We start from the raw sequence: 25,708 nt of genomic DNA on the forward strand, positions 1-25,708 counted from the left end.
TTAGGTTTTCAAAGTTAGAATATTGCATGTAGTAATAGTAAATAAACTCTGCCTGAAGATCTGATATTTTTTTCTCCATGTCTAGAGTGCCTTCAATGTATGAAATCTGCAACATACGCTTTAGTTACCTTTCTAGGAGTTTGGCCTTCCTTGCCTTGCTCTCTAAAGGCAGACTGCATTTTCTTAGCTATATTTCATGTGTCAGTGCCCACAGTGTACTTATTAATAGTTTGATATTGTCACAAGTTCTCATTTGGCAGTGATTTTCACATTCGCTTCACTACCTCTGCTTTAGCATTGCCAAATGTAAATGGCCTAGGCTTTGCATAAAACAAACAAACAAAACACAAAAACCACTCCCTCCAGGACAGGCCTGGAAATTGTTGGCATAGGATAGCATCTATCTATGAATCCTTCTGCTAGGAAATTAGAAGTCTTCCTGGCAGGTAGAATCGTGTCCCAGGAGACTCATCCCCTCCGGCCAGCACCATGTACAGGATAAGAGAGCTCAAAGCTTCCCGTCCAAGGAAAATACTTCACTCCATTACAAGAGTGGATTATGCATACATAGCATAAGTGCAACTTATTTATAACCAAGGAAGAGAGGACCACATTAACTTGTAATATAGAGAGACTGAAAAATAACTGAATCTATATTGGGGGAAATGATGGATTCTTAAACGCCTTCCTCTGGAGGTAAAAATGGCTCCTTGTGCCTGCTGTCGCTGGTGGCGGGCGGGTGGATGGGCACCACACGGTTAGTGAAATTGCTCTCGCGGCTGCCTTAGATTCCCTTTTGCAGAACTTGAGGTTCTGCAACGTAGGTTGCGCGTTTCAATCCGTTTCCTCGTCCATCCCATTGCCAGGAGTTAAGTCGTGGTGAGGAGAGTTCTGAACCAACGTGGTGCTGCGTGCGAAAGCCACGGGCCATCTTCCACTTCCCTGCGTACCCCAAGGACTGAAGCTCACCTCGGACCGCAGACCCCTACGGGAGCCACACCCCCCGCCCAGAAATCCCGGGCGCCGGCGGTCCGCAGGCTGCGATCCTCACCCCGCCCGTCTCTGCAGCCTTCTGGGGATTGTAGTTGAACGCCTCGCGCCTCCCCGCCGCTCGGGCGGGACCCGGGACTACAAGTCCCGGAAGGCCTTGCGCGCCACGCCTGCGCTGCCCGCCGTCGCTAGAGGAGGGCGAAGGCGCGGAAGGCGAGTGCGAGTCGGGGGAAGAGGTCGGTGGCGGCGGCGGCGGCGGGAGACATGGACAACGCGGGGAAGGAGCGTGAGGCGGTGCAGCTGATGGCGGAGGCCGAGAAGCGAGTCAAGGCTTCCCACTCCTTCCTCCGCGGGCTGTTCGGGTGAGCGCCAGACCTCGAGTGCCCCGGGGGTCTCGGGCGCAGGCCCCGCCGCCGCCGGTCCCTCCGCGCGGGAGCCACCTGGTCCCCGGGAACGCCGAGGGGCCCCGGCTTCGCCTGCAGCCTGCGGGGGCCTCCCAGGCCGTAGAGCCCACGGACTCCGCACCCCCGCGCCCCGACATCCCTGCGGAGCCCCCGCAGTGTCCCCGGGCCCTTCAGCTCCCGCGTCCTCCCCTCCCGGACGCGCCCTGGGGCCCTCCGAGGCCCCCGACGCCCTCTTCGCCCCCGCGCGACCCTGCCTGGTGCCGGGCCCCAGCGCCCCGCCCCTCCCGGAGGGCGACGGCGTCGCGGGGTTCGCGGTGGGGAAGCTGGGAGACCGGTGCTGGCGAGGGCCCAGCCCGGGAGCAGCGGAGAGGCGGCGCCGGGGACCCGGGGACCCGGGCCCGCGAGCCTGGCGGGGCGGTGGGCCCGGCGGAGGAGCGCAGGAGCGCAGGAGCCCGCCGCCCCCGCCCCCGCCCCCCCCGCGCCCCCGCGCCGGAGACCCCGAGCCCGGTTGCCCTGCGCCCGGTACACCTCTAATAAATAAATGTTCGTTGGAGAACGAATACGTTTCTCAGCCCAGTATTTATACTGCACCAGAGATTGATGGGTTTTCCGGGGCTTCCTGTTTGATCAAGGATAACGCAGCTCCCAAGTCGGCGTCTCTTGGGAATCCCGTTAATTTTCTGTGATGCTTTCAGGTTCTCCTAGGGAAGGCCTTGAATTCGGACTTCCCGAGAAGCAGAGCCTGCACCGACTGTTCGGGCGGCTGAATATGGTGAATGATTCAGCTGTTTAGGATTAGAGAGGCTATTTCCGGATGGTTTTGTTGTCGTTTTTCTTTTTAAAAGTGAAAAATCTGCCGACGCCAAGAGCATATTTTTATTTTTGAGAAGGACCGGTACTTAACCTTTGCGTTATTACAGTTTTATTTCTCTGCTAAATCCAGTTTGAAATCTGCTTGCTTTGCCACCTTCATTCTTTTGATTATAACACTTTACCGTTGTGGATACATCTCCAGGAAGTGCTTAGATGTAGGTTTCACGCACTGCTCAAGTAGTACAGAGTGCACAGATGCATAAAGGTAAGGGTTTCTGTGCTCAGGAACCTCTCACAGGGTATTTTATCCTAGCCAGTTTCTAAATTTCTCCTATGATGTGTAGTTCGGAACATAGCAGTTAATCGTAAGTTTGTTGCCCTTTAAAAGTTACCCCAATAAAGGCTCTGACATAAGGAGCACTGCCTCACACTTGATGCTGACACCAAAGGATAGCTCCTCTCTGTGATTCACAAAACGTTTGAACTGTATTCAAGTAAAATGTAATGTCCTAGCACCTCTTACCTAGAGGTGATCTTAATGTCACAGCAAATTTCAAGTCAGGATGTGCTTCCTTGAAGAGAATCTGTAATTGGCAGAGGAAAACATTAGAGCACTTGATAGTTGTCTCGGGAATCCTCCTTTCTGTGAAGAGGTGTTGCGTTATTGTATTTGTGAAACTAGGCCAAGTCTTCAGCCAGTAATCCTAAAAGGATTTTGAAAAGGCTTTGCGTATAAATAAATACCTGTTTTCTCCTTGACTGTTGATCACTTGTATCATTGACAGGAAGTATAGGAAGCCTTCATCTCAACCCTTCACATTTAGTTGGCACAAAAGTCCTTGTATCCTAGGTCAAGCCTGGACATGGCAGGCCAGCTAATTCTTTTAGCTTTTGGATGGGGGGCAAGTTAGCTTTTGTGTGAGACTTTCGTCTGCCACATAGTATATATCATAGTGAGGGTTCAGTGAGTTTATGCTTGTAAAACATTTAGAGCCACTGGAAGTAGTGATTATGAAATACTAATTAGCATATTCATCAAAATTGTCAGCCGTTGTTTACCAAGGAAGCAGCCAGACATATTTAAGTAACTCTGCCAGGATTTCAGAGCCAAAGATCTTTAGGACTAGATCTTTGGTCTTTTAATGAAAGACTTGAAAGAGCTTTGTACCATGTAAGTTTTATTTATCCTATGGGGAGCCGTGTTATTTTCAGTGATAGTTGTCTCCGGAAAGCTTGGGGAAGAAGAGTTCTCAGGGTTCTGTGAAGTTTTAATAGTATATAATTACTTGAAGCCAAAAACCAGGTTTCTCTGTCAGTTAGGGTGAGAAGACTGATTCTGTATCAATTTTAGATGTTTAGATTCTTCCATTATATTTGGCATCATTTGTACCTGTCCTCATCCTTCTAGGCTGGAGCACGTTAGTCCATCCTGCCATCCTTCCTTTGATGTAGAATTTTCCCGTCAACTTGATATCCTTTCTTGAAATCACAGTGTAGTCCATCTCCATGTCAGACTCCTGAATTAACGGAACACGTGTACTGGCTTGAGTATTATCAGTATGGTCTGAGCCCCCATGTATCTAAGAGCTGACTAGTTAGTGCTTTAAAGGGGTCAGGTGATACTGTTTTGAGGTCATGGCAGCCATTAGAACGTGCTCAGCATATTGCAGCGTATTTTGCATGGACTCATTCTCATTATCCTAACTGCAGATTAAAATGTATTAGGAGCTTATCTTTTTCACTCTGTTTATCCACCACCCACACTGGTTTTGTGGCAATACTGTATTCTCACTAAACTATTGCTCTTCCTTTTTTGTTGCTTTTAGTAAGATTAGTTGAAAATATACATCGTAGATTTCTGAGGAGAGGTCAATCATGTATTCTTTGTACAAGGCACAAGTCTCATGCTTGTCTGCAAGATGTTATGAGCCACTGACGGATACAGCCATCACAAAATAACTGTTATGGGAGTTCTGCTTTTCTGCTAGACAGTTAAACAGTGGTATGTTTTTGTAGCTGTGGTATTGAATTAAAACTTACTCTGAGGGCTTAGCATAGTATAGCAAAACTACCACTGAAAGAGTAGTGTTTTCATTTCATTTGTTCCCAGGGTTGAGCTATAGCATTTTGCAGTTAATTTCAAATTCAAATGTGGAATCTTAAGGAACTGTCAGTAAGATCTTAAGCTGGCCTGACAATGACAGTAAAGTATTTTGAATCTCTAAGATCTCTCTTACTTTCTTCTTCTCGCTACTAGGAGGCCAGATTGGGGATAGCCTTCACAGTGCATATCAAAGAGAATGTTGCTGTTTAAGAATGACAGTTGAAAGATGTTCTGTATGGCTAATGCTGTCTTCCTGCTTTTCGATGTTGCCCAGTCATAAAGCTTGTAAAGAGCCATAAATTTGCCAGTGTCAGATTCAATGAAAGACCCTATTGGGTTATTTTGACGCAATTAATAGGCTATAATTTCTTAGCTATTTTTGAAAACCGGCAATATTTCTTAAACATGGTAGGCTATTAATTAGCAGTATTCTTCACTCAGTTTTATTTCTACAAAGATTGTTTTTAAGTTTTGCCAAAATGTGGTGAGGACATATGATAGCATTTATAAAGCTTTGGGGCACCTGAGTGGCTCAGTTGATTAAGCATCCCACTTTTGGCTTTGAATCGGGTCATGATCTTAGGGTGGTGGGATCGAGCCCTGCATCAGGGCTTCTTGCTGGGTGTGGAACCTGCTTGAGGTTCTCTTTGTCCCTCTCCCACTCCCTACCCTCACTTCTCCCTCTCTCAAATTTTTTTCTAGTTTTAGTGCCAAATTACAGTTTGTGTATCAAATGATAAAATTTTTCTTATTGGCCTTACTCTGATTGCATTTTTGCAGTGTTCACCATGTATTCTCTCATTCTTGTGAGCCCTGTGAGCCCTGTTTAGAAAAGGTAGGGAGGACCCATGGTGGCATGTGGCTCTAGAATATAAGCTCCTGGGGAGTCTGTCTTACTTCATTGCTGTTGCCCCACGCCTCACTTGGCATGTGCCATGAAGTAGGCACTTGGTGAATATTGGCAGAAAGAATGTGTAAATTCTCCTACCATGCTGATTTTTTTCTTTTGTTTAGTTTTCAAGAGCAAAGGCAACAAAATGAAGGAGAGTTCATGTCACTCTCTTCTACGTTTTACTTAAATAACGTGTTTATTTAAACATAACAGCTACTCCATATGTGAGAAAAAAAGGACAATAGAACAAGACGATAGAACAATTCCAGTTGAAGAGTAAAGTATTCCCTGAGTCTCCCCTCTCCTAAATTGCACTCTCCAGAAGTAATGGTTTTTAACTTTTTAATTCCTCTGAGGGTAACCACTGTAATTCTAAATAAATTTGGAATACTTCTACTTCCTGACTTACTAATTTTAGACAATATCTATTGATTCTGTTAAAAATGATGAATAGTGGGCAGCCCGGGTGGCTCAGTGGTTTAGCGCCACCTTTGGTCCAGGGCGTGATCCCGGAGATCCGGGATCAAGTCCCACATCGGGCTCTCTGCATGGAGCCTACTTCTCCCTCTGCCTGTGTCTCTGTCTCTCTCTCTGTGTGTCTCTGAATAGATAAATTAAAAATCTTAAAAAAAAAAAATAGTTACATGGCCTTGTATTTTCTCTCTCACCATCTGATTTTACTTAGTTTAAATTGTCAATCTCTAAATACTAACTTTTATATATGAATAACATATATTTGCCTTTTTTATTTTTATTTTATTTTTTTTAATTTTTTTTAAAAGATTTTATTTATTCATGAGAGACACAGAGAGAGAGAGAGGCAGAGACACAGGCAGAGGGAGAAGCAGGCTCCAGGCAGGGAGCCCCACGTGGGACTCGATCCTGGGTCTCCAGGATCACACCCTGGGCTGCAGGCGGCGCTAAACCGCTGTGCCACCGGGGCTGCCCTATATTTGCCTTTTTTAAAGATTTTATTTATTAATTTATTCATGAGAGGCAGAGACATAGGCAGAGGGAGAAGCAGGCTCCTTGCAGAGAGCCTGATGCGGGACTCAATCCCAGGACCCTGAGATCATGACCTGCGCCAAAGGCAGAGATGCTCAACTGCTGAGTACCCAGGCACCCTTGAATAACATATTTAAACTGTAATTCTACTTTTAATTTTTTCAAATAGTTCCCTATTTCTGTGAGTTACAGAGTGGCCATGAATAGATTGTCCAAATTGGGATATTTTTGAGATGCCAGAATGATGGGTATAAGCCATGGGTGTCTGTCCATTCAGCCAGAGTATTAACCAAGTTCTAGGAGACTTTACAGTCTGTTCTTACTCTTCGTGTTCATTTGATTAGATGGTAAGATCAGTAAAACTTTTGTATCTTCAAAGCATTTTTAGTGACCACACAGTTTACAATAAGAAACGTTGGATTAAAAAAAAAAATGAAAAAAAAAATAAAAATAAAAACTCAGCCTAGAGATTTCCAGGCTCATCTAAGGGTATTACATATCTTTAAAAAAAAAAGAAAGAAAAAAGTTGGAAGTAGAATTTCAGAATGCTAACCATTTTTGTCTTTAAATAGAGCTTATGTGGCTTCTGGGTAGCTCAGTGATTGAGCATCTGCCTTCAGCTCAGGTCGTGGCCCCAGGGTCCTTGGGTCGAATCCTGCATTGGGCTCCCTGTGGGAAGCCTGCTTCTCCTTCTGCCTATGTCTCTGCCTCTCTCTGTGTGTCTCTCATGAATATATAAATAGAATCTTTAAAATAAATAGAGCTTATTATAAGTAATGGTTATTTAAAATCAAAATAACAAAAAAAAGCTGAAACAATAAAAAAGTCAAAATAACTAATTACTTTCTTGGCTTAAAATACATATTTTTTCGTGGTAAGGAAATATCAACTGTTTTATTTATTTATTTTTTTTCAACTCCTGTTTTAAAGGGTATTTTCATTAGGGATTGAATGAAGAGTTATATTTTGAAGGCCTCTTTAATATCTGTGGAGACAAACATGATTTTTCTTCTTAGTTACTAATATGTTAATAAATAGATTTTCTCATATTAAACTGTCCTGGCGTTCCTTGAATAACCTGTCTGGATCATGAAGTATTATTTTTTAATGTGCTATGTAATCTGTTTTTATTTTCTTTTGAATTATTTTCTTTATGGTTCTTTTGCATATAGTTGGATCAGGTTGAAGTATCAGTGTTACAGGTGCCTCATAAAAGGAATGTAGAGATTTTCCTTTTACCCAGTGCTTTGGTCTTTGAAAGTTTCAGTGGAACCCTCTAACTGTGACTTTTTGAACGTTCATTCAGCAGTTATTTCCCTCTGTCACTTACTTTTGTGTCTGTGCATTTATCCTTCTCTCTTGATTCTTTTGATCCTTTTCCTCCAAACTAATATTTTGACTTACGGGTTTTATTAATTTCCTGTTTTCTGCTTTATTAATTTCTGCTTTTACCTCTATTGCTTTCTTCCATTTTTTCCCTCTAGCTTTTTTGGGAGGATTTCCATTATTGTATTTATATGGATCCAAATACTCACGGATGAATTTTCCTTTAAAACCGTATAGTATCCCTCAGATCCTGATACATAGTGGGTTTTTTTTTTATCGCAAGTCGTTTTCCCTTTGACCTAAGAGTTGTTTGTGGGTTGTGTTCAAGGCGGAAGTGCTTTGATTTCTAGTTTTTTAATTATAATCAGAGAACCTACTGAGGTTTTCTTTGCCACCTAATATATGTTTGGTGTTCATGAATGGTACATGCACACTTGCAAAGACCTACACTCTTACCAGAATATATGACTTGCTAGAGATCCCTGAGATCTAGGTATTGATTATGTTGTCAAGGCCTTTCATATCTGTGTTAATTTTTTGTCCACTTGACTTGCTTCGGACTAAAAGGGATATAGTCATATCTCCTTTGATAAGTGTGTTTCTGTCTGGCATTTCTTGTCATTTCTGCTTTATAAATGTGGCTACTGTGTTGGTAAATAGATGTTCACAACTAATATAATTTCATTATGGATTGTGTCTCTAGCATTAACAAATTAATTTCTTTCTTTCATTTGGTATTTTTCAGCCCAAATTCTGTCTTACCTGATACTGGAGTAGCAGTCCTTGCTTTATTATTTGCATTTGCCTGCTTGAGAACTATTTATGTAAGAGGATTATACATTCTGCCTGCTGCCATGTGACCTGTGCTGCCTGGCTCTGGGCAAAGTGCACTTCCCTCCCCATTGAGTCGTCCTGTCCCTGTGACTGACTTTGAGGGAGTAAGTGAAAGGGGGATGCATACTCTCTGAGCAGAGCTGCAGAGGCCATCCCTGTTTCAGCCGTGGTTAAAAAAAACAAAAACAAAAACACCCCAGATAGGGCTACATTCCAGAATAGAGAGATGACACATGAAGAAAGAACCTGCACAAGTGGCCTACAGTAACAGGTAAAGTGTGTGAGACAGGAGCTTTGGAGATTTGGGGATTATTTGTTGCAACAAATCAAACAAAAGTTGGTTGATATATGTGATATCCTTTGACCATCTCTTTAATCCTAAGCCTTTCAAAACAGCTTTATTTTAGTTGTATCTCTCCTGGTGAGCACATGGTTGGCTTTTGTTAGCAAATCTAAAAATCCATTTCCATTGTTTGTATGACTGAGATATGATTGGTTTTTAATTCTGTTGTCCTGCTTTCTTATATTTATTATGTCTTTATATTATGTATGATATTTTTTTTCTTCATGTGATCTCTTTGCTTTTTATTTAGGAAATGTATTTTTATTCTACTGGCAACTTCTATACTGTGAACCTTTTTTAATGCCCTTAAATCTACTAGGCATCTAGTGTTTGATGTGGAAAACACCATTAGCCTTGTGCCAGTCCCTGAGCCTGTTCTAAATTTTCCTTTCTGTCCAGCGTATGTGTGTGGGAGGGTAGGGCTCAGCTATTTGTACTTTGTTGGAACAGATGTCTCCATTTTATTTTTCTACTCTGTCTATACTGCTTTTTTTGTTTGTTTTGTCTTAGATCTGTGATAAAACATTCAGTGCCACCACTACCAGCCTTTTTACTGATATTCGTCAGTCATCTCCATAGTTGGAAGCCAGTGTGATACATCTTAAGTTCTTGCTTCTGTCAGTGGTACTTAATGGTTGGCTGGGCTGGTTGTGTGATCTTTGGCTCTTAGGCTTACACATTTTTTTCCCCAGTTGCTTCAAAAATATTGTTCTCTGTTGACTTGTTTTGTATGCTGCTGTTGAAGTCTGATTGAAGCTAACCTGCTTTTCTTAATTTTGTAGGTGACTTAGCCTGGCAGCCTGGAGCTTTTCTTGACTTATAAAATCTAATAGTCTTGCTAGATGTGGTTCACTGGGTCAGTTTTCCCAGTCATGGCAGGCTCTTTCAGTATTTAGATTTACATTTTCTTTTGTTTCCATAAAATTTTCTGAAATTATAGTTTCAAATATTATTTCAATGTTTTGTTTTGTTTTATTCCCCTTTTCAGGGACTCCAGTTACTTCTCCTATCACTTATTCTTGGCTCCTTTTCCCTCTCTTATTTCCATTTCCTTGGCTGTTTTCATTTTTCTCCTTAGTGTCAGTAGAGTCAGTTCTCCCCATAGGTATGTTATAGCTAAGATTTCATTTTTGAGATGATTTGGTCTTTTTCTTTCCTTCTAAATTTTGAAACAGGAGTTCAAGGTCTTGTTTTTTTGTGTTCACATAGGGAAGGAAGGACTTTATCTTGTTCTCTATTCTCCTAGGTCCTCCAGACTAACAAGGAAAAAATAGTTTATTGAACATGAGCAGCGCTGATATCTCTCAAAGGGGTGATTAGAACTTGGGCTCATAGCATCTTGACAAAGCACAGTGTATTTGTAGGGAAGGTTTTAGGCTTCCAAGGGCAGCAAACTGGGAAACAAAGGAGTAAGGTTTGTTTGTGCAGGTCCATCTCTGTATAAACTTTCCATCTGCTTCAAGACCATAAAATTTCCCCAGGAGAGGGGATTTATGGCAGTTCTTGTTCTTTAGAGGTTTCTGCATTCTGTCAGATAGGGGAAACTCTAAGAAGCCATCTTTCTGTATATGCTATTCTCATTTTCCTCTGGCTCAAATAATCTTTATGCCAAAGTGGTGTATTTTGTGGGGGGGATATTCATGCTCTTGTATTCTGAGTTTTGAATTTTTGACCTATGATGTAGTTTCATATCTGTAAATGTTTAATAAAATTTATATTATATGGGATTGATTTCCTCTGCCTTATGGTAGTTTGGGGGAACATTTTTGTCAGCTGCAAAGTTTTTCTTCTTACGTAGCAGCTTTGTATGGATGCTGCTTGCCTTCTGTTCAGAGTGTCTAGGAGTTTCTTGGGCTCGTAATACCATGTGTTTCTGTGATGGGAGATGAGGGGTTTGGGTGCTTTTATGGATTTCTTAGTTTGCCCTATTCTGTTGATACCATTAAGAATTTTTTTTGGTGAAAAGTGTCAGGAAGAGGTAGGTAGGGGCTTGGTGTGACTCCCCAGTGTTGTGATACTTCTTTGTGTCATAGTACTCTTAGTTTATTTCTGCCATTGGTTTTCTTTCCTTTCGGTACAAAGCCTCCATGGAGCTGCCTCTGCCTCTGCTAGAAGCAGGGTCTTCAGGAGACTACTACCTCTAGCCAAGTTCCCCTTCTCGTTCCCAGTTCCAGGGCTCCCGGTTCTCTAGGTCTTCTACCTGTCCTCTGTATTCCCCCACTGCAGCCCTTCTTGCTAGGGTGTTGCTGTCACAAACTGCTGTTGTGGGACCCTGCTGCCCCCTCACCCTTCTGCTCATGCATTTCCTCCTGACCCCCAGCTGTGCTGGTTTGGGGGTTTTATTTCTCCAATTATCTTGTTGAATTCTGGATTCATGGATTACAGCTGATTGTATTTGCTGCTTGCTGATCTGAGTTTGGAGGGCAGGTTGGTATTTAGGCAGCCACCATTATCCTGTGGATTCAGTTTTCACCAGGTTTTCCTACAGATTGAGAGTCAGTTTGAAGATTGAATTTTATATAGATTTTATAAAGATTGAAATTAAATATAAAAGCTTGTTGTGGCAAGTAATGTTGTATATGTCATTTCTGAGTTGATCCGATAATTGCTGTTCTTAGCTTTCTTGTATATTTAAGTATCTTGATTTGTTTGATTAATAGGTTCAACTACACATTTTCCCATCCATATCAAGTCAAGGCATTGGGAGTATTACCAGAATAAAGGCCAAGTAGCTTTCTTTGCTGTACATGTTCTCATAAACTTTATTTCAGGAAGTTATGCTTAAACACAGATACTTTTGTCAGCCATTCCTTAAATGTCTCAGATTGTTTCCTGTGTCTGAGAATCTATGATAGTTTCTTTCTTAAATAAGTAGAAATAAGGTGAAAAGTTCTCAAAATGGAATCCAGAGTCCATGGCAGAATGCCAAGACTGTGCTGGTGGTAAAGCTATGATCCTCCTGCTTGGCTTCTGTAGGCTGCTCTAGTGGAATTTCTCAGAGGCCCAAGAGGGGCTGCCTACTTTGAGCTGGCAGCACTAAGCTAATAAATGACAGCATTCCTCTGTAGGTAGTCTGACCTTGTCCAAAGCCTGTGTCCTTTCCACCCTAATACTGGTTCCTGGAAAAACAAAGGACCTCAGTCTAGCGGTATTACAGGCATTTGGAATAAGAGTTCAAGGTAGCTTGATGAAGTGTTACCTCCTTGGGGCCCGTGCTGTAGATACTTCTGCTTTTTGCATTGCATGAAAGAAGTTGGACTATTTAGAAATATGTTAAACCCAGCAGTAAATTCATCTTGAAATAGTTGTATTTATTTATGAAAATTTAAGTTTTTAGAATCTGGAAATTATAGAAATGAAGTACAGATGAAAATAAATTGCTTATGGAAGGTAAAAAATAGAATAAATAGTTCTATGTGGCTGTGATGTTGTGATATAATAAAAATATATATATTTGTTCTTTATCCTTGGTTCCTCACACAGAACTTGTAAAGCCCTTGTGCCATCTTCAGTGGTGAGGATGAGAGAAGCATCTTCTGTATCATAATAGGCCCCTTTCAACAATACTAAAGTTTATGCTAATGAGGTGACTGTTGGTCCCTGGGTGGCTTTCGGATGAGGACTGGTTGTCAGAGGAGCCAACCGTGTGATTAGAGGGTTGGAACTTTGAGCCCCACCCCCAAACCTCCCAGGAGAGAAGAGGATTTGGGGTTTGAGTTAATCACCAGTGGTCAGTGAATCAGTTGTGCCTGTGTAGTGAAGAATCTCCCCAGAATCTTAAATGTTGGGTTCAGAGAACTTCTGGGTGGTGAACATGTGGAAGTGTTAGACGGCGATACCCCTGGGGAGGGCATAGGATACTCCTTGAACTCTCCTATATTCCTATATTCCTATATTCCTTACCCTGTGCCTCTCTTCCATTAGCTGTTTCTGAGTTGTATCATTTGTGATCATAAGTAAAGTGTTTCCCTAAGTTCTGTGAGTTCTAGCACTAATCAAATTTGAGGAAGGGGTTGTGGGAACTCTTGATTTTTAGCCAAGTTAAATATGTGAGTACCTTGAGGACCAACTACTTGAGACTGTTGTCTGAAGTGGAGGTAGTTGTGTGGGACTGAACCCTTAACCTGTGGGATCTGCACTGGCTCTGGGTAGTGTCACCATTCAATTGAATTGTAGGACACCTAGCTGGTGGCTACAGAGAACTAGAGAATTGCTTGATATGAAAAACTCACACATTTGGTGTCAGAAGTGCTGTGAGTAGAGAAACAGTGTTTCTATTAATGTGGAGATGTTTTAAAGAATTTGAGTTTTTCTTTCCTTTTTCTGGATACTTTTTGTGTTTGCTTTTTATTTTGAATGACAAATGGGAAAACTCAAAAAACTGTAATGTGGGTAGTTTCTTCCATCCAGTGGTCAAGCATTGTTAGTGAGACTCATGTGCCAGGTCCTATGCTGGTCTCTATCACCAGAGGCAGCCTAAGGGCTAATGTTACTCATAAATAGTGTAAATAAGGAGCTGTCCTGGTTGGTGGGCTTTTCCACCAGGGATCCCAGGCACTCCAAAAAGTGATCCTTTTTTGTAGACCCCTGACATAGTTTGACATCCCTTCAGGATATTCGGATGGTAGAGTTGAATTGCGTCTGTAGTTCTGCTTTCATGTTATCACAGCACTGTCAGTGACACCGGTATTTCTTTATGATATATATATATTTTAAAGATTTTATTTGTTTCAGAGAGAGCACAAGCAGGGAGGAAAGGCAGAAGGAGAGAGAGAAGCAGAGTCCCCACTGAGCCCCACTGGGCTTGACGTGGGGCTTGATCCCAGGATCCTGGGTTCATGACTTGAGCCGAAGGCAGGTGCTTACCCAAATGAGCCACCCAGGTGCCCTCTTTATGGTATTTTATATTTCTACTCTGAGAAATTCTCTTATGAGATTTCTGCTGTGCTACTCTTGTGATTTTAAAAAGCAGCTTTATTTCTACCTCAGCAGTTTCCTCCTTTTCTTTTGGGTACATCTCATGATATGTGTGCTGTTAGTCCCTGTGATTCTATTTTAACATCCCCCTCTTCCCACCCACAGTCTTAGAAGAGCATGTACTGATGGTTGCCAGTGTTTTATAGCACCTTGAAATAGCTCTTATTCTGGATAAAGAAAAACCAAGACTAGATTCTTTGAGGATTAATTGGTTTTTAAAAGATCAATGATTTGTCTAGTGTGTAGATGTTATTGGAGCTCTTTGAAATAATGGGCTGTAATTTCCCATGCTGGTTGCTCTTGCCCCACCAGCATCTGAGTAGGAACAGACAGGGTGGGATTGTGAAGAGAGCAGGGACTTGCAGGCTGGGCACAGCTCTACGGTTCACTTGGCTTCTGGTGGGACATGTGGCTCTGACCACATTTCTTCAGTGGAACATGTGAGATGGGGTGGGCTTCCAGCCCTGAAATTAAATATTTTTCTTCAGCTTCTGATCTCCTCGTAGTGTTTTCTGACACTTACTGATCTCAGTGAATATTTCATGAATAAGCATGGTCAAAAAGAGAGGCAGTCAGCCTTGACCTTGGAGTTGAGGAGTGGTAGGGTTAGCTGGGGCTGCATGGGTGAGGTGGTGGTGATGGTGGTGGAGGTGATGATGGTGGTGATAGTGGTTCTTACACAGGCTGGTCACTGTTTACTTTCGTGGTGGAGAAAGCATTTTCTTCAAGTTCATGGTAGCACAGTCTCCCCAGGTAGTTAAATTGGATCAGTTCAGCTTTGCTTTTTTTTTTTTTATTTTTAAATTTTTAAATTTTTAAATTTTTAAATTTTATTTTTATTTTTTTGTAATTTTTTAATTTTTAATTTTAATTTTTATTTTTATTTTTTTACAGTTCAGCTTTTCTTAATGTCAGTCAGGTGCCCTGTATTTATATTGTATCACTTTATAAGGTAGATTTCCTCACAGAAACGTGTTTCTCATTTTAAGGAACCTGTAACTTATTTATGGGAGCTCTGAGTAACAATCATTTGAATTATTTGAACTGTGAATTCTGAATATTTGTCCTTAAAACTTATAAAAATTAACTTTCACATGAATGGAACACAGTAGGCTTTGGGATGATTTCAGAAGTATATTTTTTCATGAATTGTTAAGGTTATGTTGTGTTTATAAGTGAGTTTCTCTAGTGCTTTTAAAATAATTACTTCTCATGATTCTGTTTTAGGAGAGGTGAAGGGTCCTAAGTCTTTACAAAAATATATTCGTTATTATAATACCACTGAACTTGACGTCAGGTGTCAGCTCCACTACTGACCTTGGCTGGATGACCTTGGGTGAGCCATTGACCTCCAGATACAATTTTCTTTTTCTTCTTTTCTTTTTTTTTTTTTTTAATTTTATTTATTTGAGAGAAAGAGCATGTGTAAACACAAGAAGGGGGTGCAGAGTAGAGGTAGTGGGAAAGAGAAGAAGGCTGTCTGCTGAGCAAGGAGCCCTATGCTGGGCTCAATCCCAGGACCCCAGGATCATGACCTGAGCCAAAGGCAGATGCCCAGATAGAATTTTCTCTTCCGTCAAATGGAGTTAGCATCTTTCATGGTGGCTGTAATAATGATGAAAATCACATAATATATGTGGAAATATTCAGCATAAAACCTAGTGTAATGTAGGCATTCTATTATTCCTAGCTGAATTTGTCTCCAAAAATAATAGGGTAAAGTACATTTTAATTAAGCTAGTTTTATTTGGAAACCTTTAATAAGAATGATTGAACTATAATTACAGTGCAAGATTCCTGGTATACTTTAGGAAAATAAGACAAGAAAGTGGTAAGCCTTTGGTAGCTGCAAGGAGTTATGGTTAACATCAAAAACTTAGGTTAGGAATTTTCCACTGGGATAATTAGCTAATTTTTTTTTAAATATATAAAGGTGTCATTAAAAGAAAACTGCTTATTCTGACACTACATTTTTGGTTTGGCTTGTTGCCATCCTGTCATTCGCTGTATGACATAGCCCCCAAAGTTTTTTTATGTGTGGGGAAGGAAGTACTATGGTTTTAGATATAATTCACATACCATATAACTCTTCCATTTAAGTATCCAATTCGGTAGTTTTTAGCATAGTGACAAAAAGCTGTGCATCCATGCTATCAATGAGTTTTAGAACATTCTCATCACCACAGAAACTCTGCTCTCCTTCCCCCTCCCATTTTTCTCCAACACTAGGCAACCACTAATCTTTTTCTGTCTATATAGATTTGCCTACTCTGAGCTTTTCATATAAGTGAAATCATACAATATGCTCATGGCTTATTTCACTTAATGTAATGTTTTCAAGGCTTTTCCATATTAGAGCATGTATCAGTACTTCATTTCTTTTTATTGTCCAATATTCCATTGTATGCATATGCTACATTTTTATTTATTTTTTCATCAGTTGATGGACATTTAGGTTCTTGCTTTTTGGCAGTTATGAATAGTGCTGCAGTGAATATATACAAGGTTTTGTGTGGACATAACCTTTTCATTTCTCTTGGGTGTGTACCAAGAAGCAGAATTGCTGGATTATATAGTAACTATGTTTAACCTTTTGAGCAACTGCCAAACTAAACCATTTTACATTTGTACCACCAATATAGGAGGGTTCCAGTTTTTATCCATCCTCCCTTACATTTGTTATTATCTGTCTTTTGATTCCAGCCATCCTTGTGGGTGTGAATGAGATCCCTCGTGGGATCTCATTTGTGGTTTTGATTTGCATTTCCCTGACGGCTAATGATGTTGAATATCTTTTCATGTACTTATTAGCTGTTTATATATCTTCTTTGAAGAAATGTCTGATCTGATCCTTCGCCTATTTTTTAATTGAGTTACTAGTCTTTTAATACTGAGTTGTAAGAGTTCATTATATATTCCAGATATAAGTCCCTTATCAGACAGGTCCCTTATTTGTACATATATTCCCAAAAGTTTTTATGCCTTCAGTACATGAATCTAATTATAATAATCGTCCTGATTGAGTACCTACTCTGGGTCAAGCCCTGCAGTGGCAACTGTGTATGAATTATTTCCTTTGATCTTTATAATGACTCCACAAGTATAGATCATATTATCCACTATTTACACATGCAAAAACGGAGGCCCAGTGAAGTTAAAGAACTAGCCTGGGGTAAGACAGTAGTTCCTGCCTAAGGTGCAGGTCATACTTGAGCCTCAGTGTATTGCACTGGGACGTGTATTGACACAGAGCTGTCTACGCCCCTCTGCCAGAGCCTCTTTGAGTTTCTGGCATATGTGTATGTGCTCACTCTCCCAAGAGTCAGCATGACCTCCCCTTTCTCTTGGTCCTTATGTCCTTAAATCACTCTGAATTCCTTGTGTGCACTGCACAGAGTGCCTTGTTTTCGTTCTGTGGTATGTTTATAGTGGCCATAGACAAGGCAGAGAAACATTTATAGAGGGGCCTTCATTTAGTTTATAAAGAACAAGGTTGAATTAGAAAACTCTGATGCAAGTTACAGAGGATTATTTTTGCCTTTGTGTAAGAAGAAATGTCTTTCAGCTAAAGCTATCCCTCAGTGGAATCAGCTGTCTAGTGGAGAACTTTCCAGAACACTATGTATTCAAGTAGCAGTAGAGAGTTTCTTCCTCTCTGGATGTTGTAAAATGCATTTCTACATGGGGTGAGGGGCTGGACATTGTGGTCCCTTACACAGTAGAGAAGAGCTTTTCTCCTGCCAGAGGTAATAAGATAGCAAACAACATGGCACTTCTTTTATGATCTGGCTTCAGTTTTTGTTTTTAAAGTCTGAATAAACATAGTGCTAAACTCTTCAGAATTAATAGGGTAAAAATGTCTTTAACATTCAAAATTTAATCTCATTTGAATAATGCACTTCTTATTTCTCCAATTGACCTTAAAACTTCAGTTCCCATGCATGAAAAGGACTCTGGTTATGGGTGTAGGTTCTGAGATAAGCCAGATCTGTATTTGAGTCTCAGTTCTGAGCATTCTTGCTGTGTGACCTTGGGCTAGTTACTTTACTTTTGTATGCCAGTTTCCTCATTTGGAAAATAGGGATAATAAGAGTGTACCCTTTGAGCGAGCAGCTGTTAAGATTGTGTAGTTGCATAGCACATAGTAGGTGCTCATTAAATACTTCTTATTTGGGGATGGAGAGCTAGAGATGTGTATGGTTGCTATAGTAAAACTTCACCTTGTTTTTAAATTTTTCTCAGAGGAAACACAAAAATAGAAGAGGCTTGTGAAATGTATACCAGAGCTGCAAATATGTTCAAGATGGCTAAAAATTGGAGTGGTATGTATAAAGTTTTTATTTGTTTGCTTTTCAGGCAAATAACGTTAAGAAATCATCTCGAAGGAGGAAATGACTATTTGTATATCCTCCTGTTGGCTGAGACAGGTGTGCCTGTCGGAATAACTGGTGTGGCCACCATGGTCTGAGAGAAAAGAACCTTGATCTAAGTAAACAGACTATTTTTTTTTATATCTAAACATTGGTTGAGAATTTTTTTTTACTGTGAGAACAGCTCTGTGTAAGGTTCCATTGAGAAATGTGACAGTGAGAGTGTTATTTTTATAAACCCCAACAAAATTATTGTCACTTTTTAAAATAATGCCTTTTGTCCAGTGAAATTACACATAGTGAAATCAGTTCTAAAACAGTGGAATTGTTTTATTGGTCTGAGAAAGGATAACTTTCCAACACTGATTTTGAGAAACAAATTCATCCCCTGCCATGAAAAAGGAGCTTGTTGACAGGGTGTCTCTGTAGTGAAAATGGAGACTGCCTTCAGCTCCAGTGGGTCTCTATCCCTGGCCTGCACCTACTGCATGATCGAAAGCAGGGCCTTTGTTCTCTACAAATCCATTTCTCCATCTGCTTTTCTCTCCGCCAGCTTTATTGAGATATAATGGACATATAATCTTGTGTAAGTTTGGGATATATACTCTGTTGATTTACCCATTAAGGCTGACACTTTAAAAGCATTTTAGTAAGAAATTTCTGTAGAAATATATGAACCTGAAAGGTCCTTTCTGATTAAAATTCATTTATAGGTTTAGTTTTAGGTTAAAAGGGTATGTTTTCAAAATGTACTTATACCTGATTTAAAACACATTGAAAACAGTTGAGGAGAAAAGAGCATTGTTTCAGTATTTGCATCTTTTGTATGGTATGAGGGTATGGTCTAAGGATAGATTTGCATGTACTAATGAGAATGGCCAACATATGCTGAACAAGAGCCAGGCTGTTGGAAGCAGTTTACTTGGGAGGTCCAAGCTATTACTGTACTCTTCTGAGGCAGAGCCCATCAGAGCTGCCATTTGGTTAGCTGCTGCTACAGGTACTCACATGCCTGCGCACTCCCCTCCCTGGCAGCAGCCTTGGCCCCTCCTCCAGCATCACCAACCCCACTATTCAGTAGTGTAAAGGCTGAAGCCTGGTAGGTGGGGGTGCTCCAGTCCTAGCTCCAGCTGGGGGCCAGCTTCGTCTCTGATTGCTCAGTGCCTCTGCCACACTGATGGCTGAGTATTTTCAGCACTGCCTTGGTAGGTACTCTTTTTGTCTGGCACAGAGTCAGAGTTGAGCCTGCGTAGGCTGGATCAGGAGTTTGTACTGCTTCTTTTCCCTCAGGTGGCAGTCCAGAAGCCTGAGTAGGAATTGTGTGGTGACCTCTGGGAGAGGGATCAGAACAAGGGATCATAGCCAAAGCTTTGTGGAATTGACTGCTTTATTTCTTAATACCAGCGGTGGGTATTTTTGGCCCACGATTTTCTGTACTTTTCTCAGTGTTTTTGAGATGACTAAAAACATTTTTTTTTTAAGTATCGAAAGGTCTTACGATATTCTTCATCATGTTTTTCCTAGTGGAAGGATTTCTTTCCTGTCCATTCCTGTTAGTGCTTCCCTATTCCAGACCTTACTGAGCTGTGTCTCCACAGGCCTTGTGCTTCCCAGTCTGTGGTGGTTCTCTCTGAGCCAAGAACCTCATGACAGTGGGGGTTCATCCTTGTTCAGGTTCTTTGTGCTGACATTTACAGCCTTCCAGAATTGGCCCGATGGTGTCTTCAGCCTTCATCTCCCCTGCCCACTGTGTTCATCCCTCCTGCAGGCAGCATGGGCTTGTCACTAGCCTGTTTTCCCAGCTTCTTCTTGCCTACGGGCATTTGTTCTTTGTGTGACTCCTGTGCTAGAGATTCCTTCCCTCATTCTTTTCTGCCACTCCAGAATCTACAGTCCCTGATCGAAACTTTTTCTGGAAAAAATTAAGTGCATAAAACTTTCACAGTATGTATACCTTGTCCCAACAGAAACCTGGACAGCACCTTGTAACCAAATCCATCCATCATCCTGTAGGGAATGTGCAATTCTTCACACCAAGTGGAAGATAAAAACAGGTTATACCTCATATGAAGTTCAGTCAGATTTTGTTAAAACTTAAGAAACTGAGTTTTGGAGTTGTGAGCCTAATTTTCACTCTTTGAGATACTTACTTTGTCTAAGAAGCTTCCATTAGCACTTTCTTCAACAGTGACAGCCAAATCCAGCGGACACTGAGATAATAAGATGATAGTAAGATGATCAAATAAGCATCCTTACTTTGGTGTTTTTTCTTTAAGCACTTGTGGCCTGAAGCCCCAATCAGTGTTTAGTATCTGCTGGAGGACAGAGTTGAACATGACTGGCTTTAGTACTTAATGGAGGCCTGTTGCCCAGGTGCCACTTGGGAGATCTCCTAGGGCTAAGAGAAGCTTTTGTCATCATTCAACTTGCTTCTGGTTTTCTTACACACACATCTGAGATGCACTTGATCACATTTACGTGTGCTTCTGACTGGAATGCTTTTCATTGACAAGGAACTTTTCTAGGAGTAGGCCCAACACTTAGAGCACAGGCCACTCTGGGAACACTTGCTCTTCTGTGACTAATTGTAGTGACTTGTCTTCTTCAGCTGCAGGAAATGCATTTTGTCAGGCAGCCAAGCTCCATATGCAGCTTCAGAGCAAGCATGACTCTGCCACCAGCTTCGTGGATGCTGGCAATGCTTACAAGAAGGCAGACCCTCAAGGTAAGATGTCCTCCATCTCTGTGCAACTAAGACTGTAGGGTTGGTGTCGGGGGCCTTTTTCACGGGGTGCACTTCTGGACCTTGGAATCTTGGTAAAAAGAAGTTTTTGTGCTTTGGGGTAGTAGAGATTTTAGTAACTATAGGGATTTTTCCATAATCATTTTGAACTTTTATGAGGAAAAATTATGTTCAATTTGTCATGGCTATTTACTTGATAGCACTGTTTTCTTAAATGCCATTTATAGTGCATTTTGGAGAATGTTTTGGAAATTAGCTTTAATTTTATCTATATCTTCTTATTACCTTAATTTTATGAATGTATTATAACTCATTAAAGAAAACTAATACTTCCTCACTTTTAAATACCTGGTGCATTTTAAGATCCAGTTAATGGCAGATTATAACATCTGATAGTTAAAAACAACTTACACAGTATTCATCTAAAAAGTGTTTTTGAAGTGCTGATTTTGAAGAAAGAATGAACTTGGGTATTTAAAGTGGCAAAATTTTGCAAATGTTATTTCTTTTTAGTTAAGATTATACACTTAGCATTTAAAAGCACTAACTTCTCTGCAGCACATGCACTGGTAGCTGTGGAGTCTCTGTTTTTTTCTTTTAGCAGTGCATTTTAACACAGAAATCCCAACTTTTATTATGAATGTATCGTTGAGAATGAAGATGCCTTGAGGGCTTTTATATAAAGATTGATCACATTGTTTCTGAATGTGAAAAACTGGACATGGCCTAAATGAACAGCAAGGATAGAATGATACAATTATAATGCAATCAGTATTCTAGAATATGGTACAAGCATTAAAGTCCTTGGATTCAGAGCATCTTCAGTGACCTGGTAAATGTCCACAATGGTAACCAAAGAGCCTCATGAGAATTGAGGTCTCAAATTTACAAAAAAAAAAAAAATGTGTGCATATGGAACTGCATCCAGAAAACACTAGAAGGAAAAGTGCATCAAAATACTAGCAGTGGGTTTGAGTGGCATCATGGATAATGTATATATTTCTGTATGTTTAAGGATGTAATAGTCCACGTTTCTTAATATAGTTTGGGAGGAAGTTGCTTTTAATTTTTTAATATGTGTACCTTTCTAATTCTTCAATCAGACCTTTTCTCTTTGCTATTGCCTTTAAAGCAAAAGCAATAAATTTGGAGCTGTCACTCACATGTCAGCATTATAAACACCACCCTTTTGTGACAGGAAATTTGTTGGCTCAGTGTTTTAGAAAATTCATAGAATTTATTAGCAAAAATAAAAAAATAAAATAAAAAAATAAAAAAAAGAATTTATTAGTAATATCACGTACTACATTTGTTTTCTTCCTTTTGGCATATATTAGTACACTAAAAGTTAGCATCTTTTAACATTGTATGAAATGTTAACTTCCCTTAGGAGTTGTTCAGATATTTTAAAGTGCTTTTGATTTTGGTTCCATGAAGAGTCAAGTCTATTGAAATGATCTTCCTTGTGAAGGACTGTCTTCCAGAATTCATGTATATATACGTGATATCAGTAAAAAATGCATTTGCATTTATGTTTTAGTAACTAGAGCTGATCCGTGTTGATGACAGCCTGCATGGTTTTATATGCAGTCTTGGCCCTGGATGGAGTTTTCACTGTCAGGTTGAGAGTATTGAGCCAGTCCTACTCCAGCTCTAGTTCCCTAAATTTCACTACACCTCCTAGGGACTGAGCATATTGAGGGATCTGGCCTTGTGTGTGATTTCTACTTGCTTTTTACTAACTCACCTGCCTGCATTTTACCCCAAATGCAACCTCTTTAACATTCTAATAGCAGCTAGGCTCCCCGGAACCCTCTTTGACTGAATGGATTTTTTCATTGTTTTTCTTAAATGCCTTCGCTTCAGAGGCTATCAACTGCTTAAACGCAGCCATCGACATTTACACAGACATGGTAAGACACTGCCTTGCTTGAGCAGCTGTGGGGTGGTGTCCTGGAGATGGTTTACAGTAGTACTTTTGTTGTTGTTTTTTTGCTTCCCAAAGGGATTGGCATTCAAAAGCAAAAGCAGAACGTGACTCTGTTTTGTTTTTTCCCCATAGGGAAGGTTTACAATCGCAGCCAAGCACCACATCACCATCGCGGAGATCTATGAGACTGAACTGGTAGACATCGAGAAGGTAAGCCAGGGTGTGATTCCTCCACAGCTGGGTGCAAGGCAGATAAATGACATGATTTGGGGAGCCCTACCCCTTCCAGCAGAGTTGAGTGGTGCAGAGTCATCAGATGTTTTCACATGGAGACTGGGGGCCTAACAGGCTGAGGACTGGTGTGAATGCCTTCTATCTGAGAGCTGGGTAAGAGTTCCCAAGCCTCCTTATTATCTCTGTTCTGGGTGATTTGTGTTAGGATGGCAATATTAGCAGAAGTCTTCCTCTTGGTTGCTAAGGCCTCTGCAGCCCCATAAAGGAAACTTCAGGGCTATGGGCTCATGCACACCTTCATATTCAGGCCCTGACCTGGAGGAGGAAGGTTGCTAAACACTGGCTTGGACACACTTGCTTCATGTAGGTCTGGTTTTCTGAGCTGTAGTAGTAAAAGAAAAGAGGCAGAAAAAATTGCTCACTGAGCACCTGTTTCCCAGGCTGTCTTTACTGGCATGCTGTGAGTTTCACTGCTTTTCAGCTTTACAACACAGAGGCCCTTTTATGGATGTGGAAGTTAGGGCTTGGAAGGACTATGCGGTCTGGGACGACTCAGGTTGGAACCAGCAGAGCTTAGGCAATGCTGGCCCAAGTGCGGAGCTTCCTCCTGTTTCAAGCTGTCTTCTCATGGGATCACTAGCAGGGCTCAGGGCACATCAGCAAGAGGAAGACGTTTGTCAGACTCCAGAGGTTGCTTTGGCCCAGACTGGAGACAGAGGTTTGTGTTACGTCCTGAGTACTGCAGAAGACAGGAGGTGTGAGTAAGAAGGAGAAACAGTAGTGCAGGCCATCAGTCATTCCTGCCAGGCTAATGAACACCAGCCATGCTTTTAGGATTATAGCTGTGTCCTATCTACATGATCAGGACACTCCCTGAGCCCCCTGTAGCCTCAGACAGACCTCGCTCTTCCTCTCTTTCATCTCATGTCTTTTCTCGGCTTCTGGCACAAGTGCCTGATGATGCTTCCTCTTCTCCCCCACCCTCTAGTGTGGGGCACCCTGGGGTGGATTCCTTGTCTTTTCTCAGTCCACATTGCTCCCCTGTTACTGTCTCTGTACTCATTATCACAGCTTTACAGATTATCTGTATGCCAGTGGCTCGCAAATGTGTCTGCAGCCCAGACCTCTCTCCAAACATCAGATTCCTATACCCTCCTGCCTGCCAACCATTGCCTCCAACCCGGTGTGTCTGAGTCAGAATTCTGATACCCTGTTGTTATGTTCCGCTCCAAACACAGGCATCCTGGCTTCCTCTCTTTCTCTACATCCAGCCTGTGGGTAATATCTGGGGTGCTGTCCTCCAAACTTCCAAGTCTGGGCACCACTCACTACCCTGTTGTCAGCTTTGCCTAGATCTCTGCAAGGAGCCTCCAGATTGGCCTCCCTCCTTCTTCTCCTGTTGGAGTTCTGAGCCTTGGGCACAGGGTCCTCAGCATTCAATCCTTTTGGATTCACTCTTCCTCTGCTTTTGTGCATTTTCACAGAGAAAGGGGGCTTTATACTGAAAAATAGCTTATTAACCAAAATCCCAGTGGACCATCAAGGGAGTAGGTGTAATATGTCAGCCACTTGGAATTTAGCAAGATGGCTACTATTGCCAACATGAGAACTTTTCTCCTGATATAAAATGATAATTTGATATACATTACCCTGTTTTTTTGTTTTTTTTGTTTTTGTTTTTTTGTCAATAATAGTGTCCCCTCCCTGCCCCAGTGTAACAGAGCAGCCAGAGCAATTCTTATCAAAAGTAGATCAGACTGTCTCCACTGCTTACAACCTGATGTTGCCTCCTCTTCACTCAGAGGAATAGTCAGAGCCTTGCAGGTGGCCTCTGAGGCCCGACTGATTCGCCTCTTGACCTCTGTGCCTCTGTGAACTCTCCTCTTGCTCTTCCCCACCCTCCTCCACCATGCTATACCATGCTGTGGCCAGCATGACCTCTTGTTCATCTGCACACATGCCACATGAGCTCCTATCTCAGTAGCTGTTTCCTCTGTGGGGCTTTTCCACAAATGCCTACATGGCAAAACTCCCCCATGACCTTCAAATTTTTGCTCACTTCTTACCATTTCCATGACACCTATCATGACCACCTAGTTAAAATTGGAATCCCAGACTGTCATGAATACGATACCCAGACACCTCCCCCACTTCAGCTTTTTCTTTTTTTGCAGCACATTTTCACCTTACATCATAGTCTACAAATGCTTGCTCATCATTCCTGTTATTCATGATCTTTCTCTGCACTACAGTGGGTGTGCATATCAGCACAGAGCTGTGCCTCTGGTTTACTGAGGTATCCCAAGAGCCTCTGATAAATAAGCAAATGATGTACCCATCTTTGCCATAGCATGTACCTATCAAAGCACATAGAATTTTGGTTTGAGGAGGTGTCTCTTACTGCTAAAGTTGGATTGGTATCGTTAACCTTTGCCCTCTCTCTTCATGCTGATACCACTTTGTGGCTATGCAGCACAAAATTTACTGACTTGTTACATAACATTCGTGATTGGCCGTTTTTGTTATAATAATGCCATGGTTTTCTAAGGATACTCTGTTCTTGACTAAATCAGGGCCACTGAGTGCCTTGCATGTGCCGTTCCCCATTGGAGAAGCTGTCTGTAGACTCTGGAAAGGATGAGGAGACCCAAACCTGAACCCTTCTTTGTTCTCTGGTGCAGAATTGATGATGGAACAGAAAGGAGATGGGTCTTATGTGGCCGAGATATTTATTTGGTCAGTG

The 25,708-nt window shown here is 41.4% G+C and overlaps 1 protein-coding gene across 7 annotated transcripts in view; it reads left to right on the plus strand.

Annotated features, from left to right (window-relative positions):
* Nucleotides 1-1,159: 1,159 nt before the first annotated feature.
* NAPB (NSF attachment protein beta) overlaps nucleotides 1,160-25,708 on the plus strand; it is a 40,941-nt gene continuing 16,392 nt past the window's right edge. Inside the window, exons 1-5 of one of the 7 annotated variants that reach the window (XM_025469089.3) lie at nucleotides 1,160-1,352; nucleotides 17,931-18,010; nucleotides 20,667-20,783; nucleotides 22,668-22,714; nucleotides 22,864-22,941. In XM_025469089.3, the coding sequence (XP_025324874.1) occupies nucleotides 1,255-1,352; nucleotides 17,931-18,010; nucleotides 20,667-20,783; nucleotides 22,668-22,714; nucleotides 22,864-22,941 (420 nt within the window). In that variant the 5' untranslated portion in view covers nucleotides 1,160-1,254. Of the gene's footprint in view, nucleotides 1,353-1,967; nucleotides 2,473-14,970; nucleotides 15,025-17,930; nucleotides 18,011-20,666; nucleotides 20,784-22,667; nucleotides 22,715-22,863; nucleotides 22,942-25,708 lie in introns of those variants that run through there. The other 6 variants (XM_025469084.3, XM_025469083.3, XM_025469088.3 and 3 more) reach the window with 6 other exon arrangements.

The sequence above is a fragment of the Canis lupus genome, chromosome 24 (genome assembly GCF_003254725.2).
Source record: "Canis lupus dingo isolate Sandy chromosome 24, ASM325472v2, whole genome shotgun sequence".
NCBI classification, from domain to species: domain Eukaryota; kingdom Metazoa; phylum Chordata; class Mammalia; order Carnivora; family Canidae; genus Canis; species Canis lupus.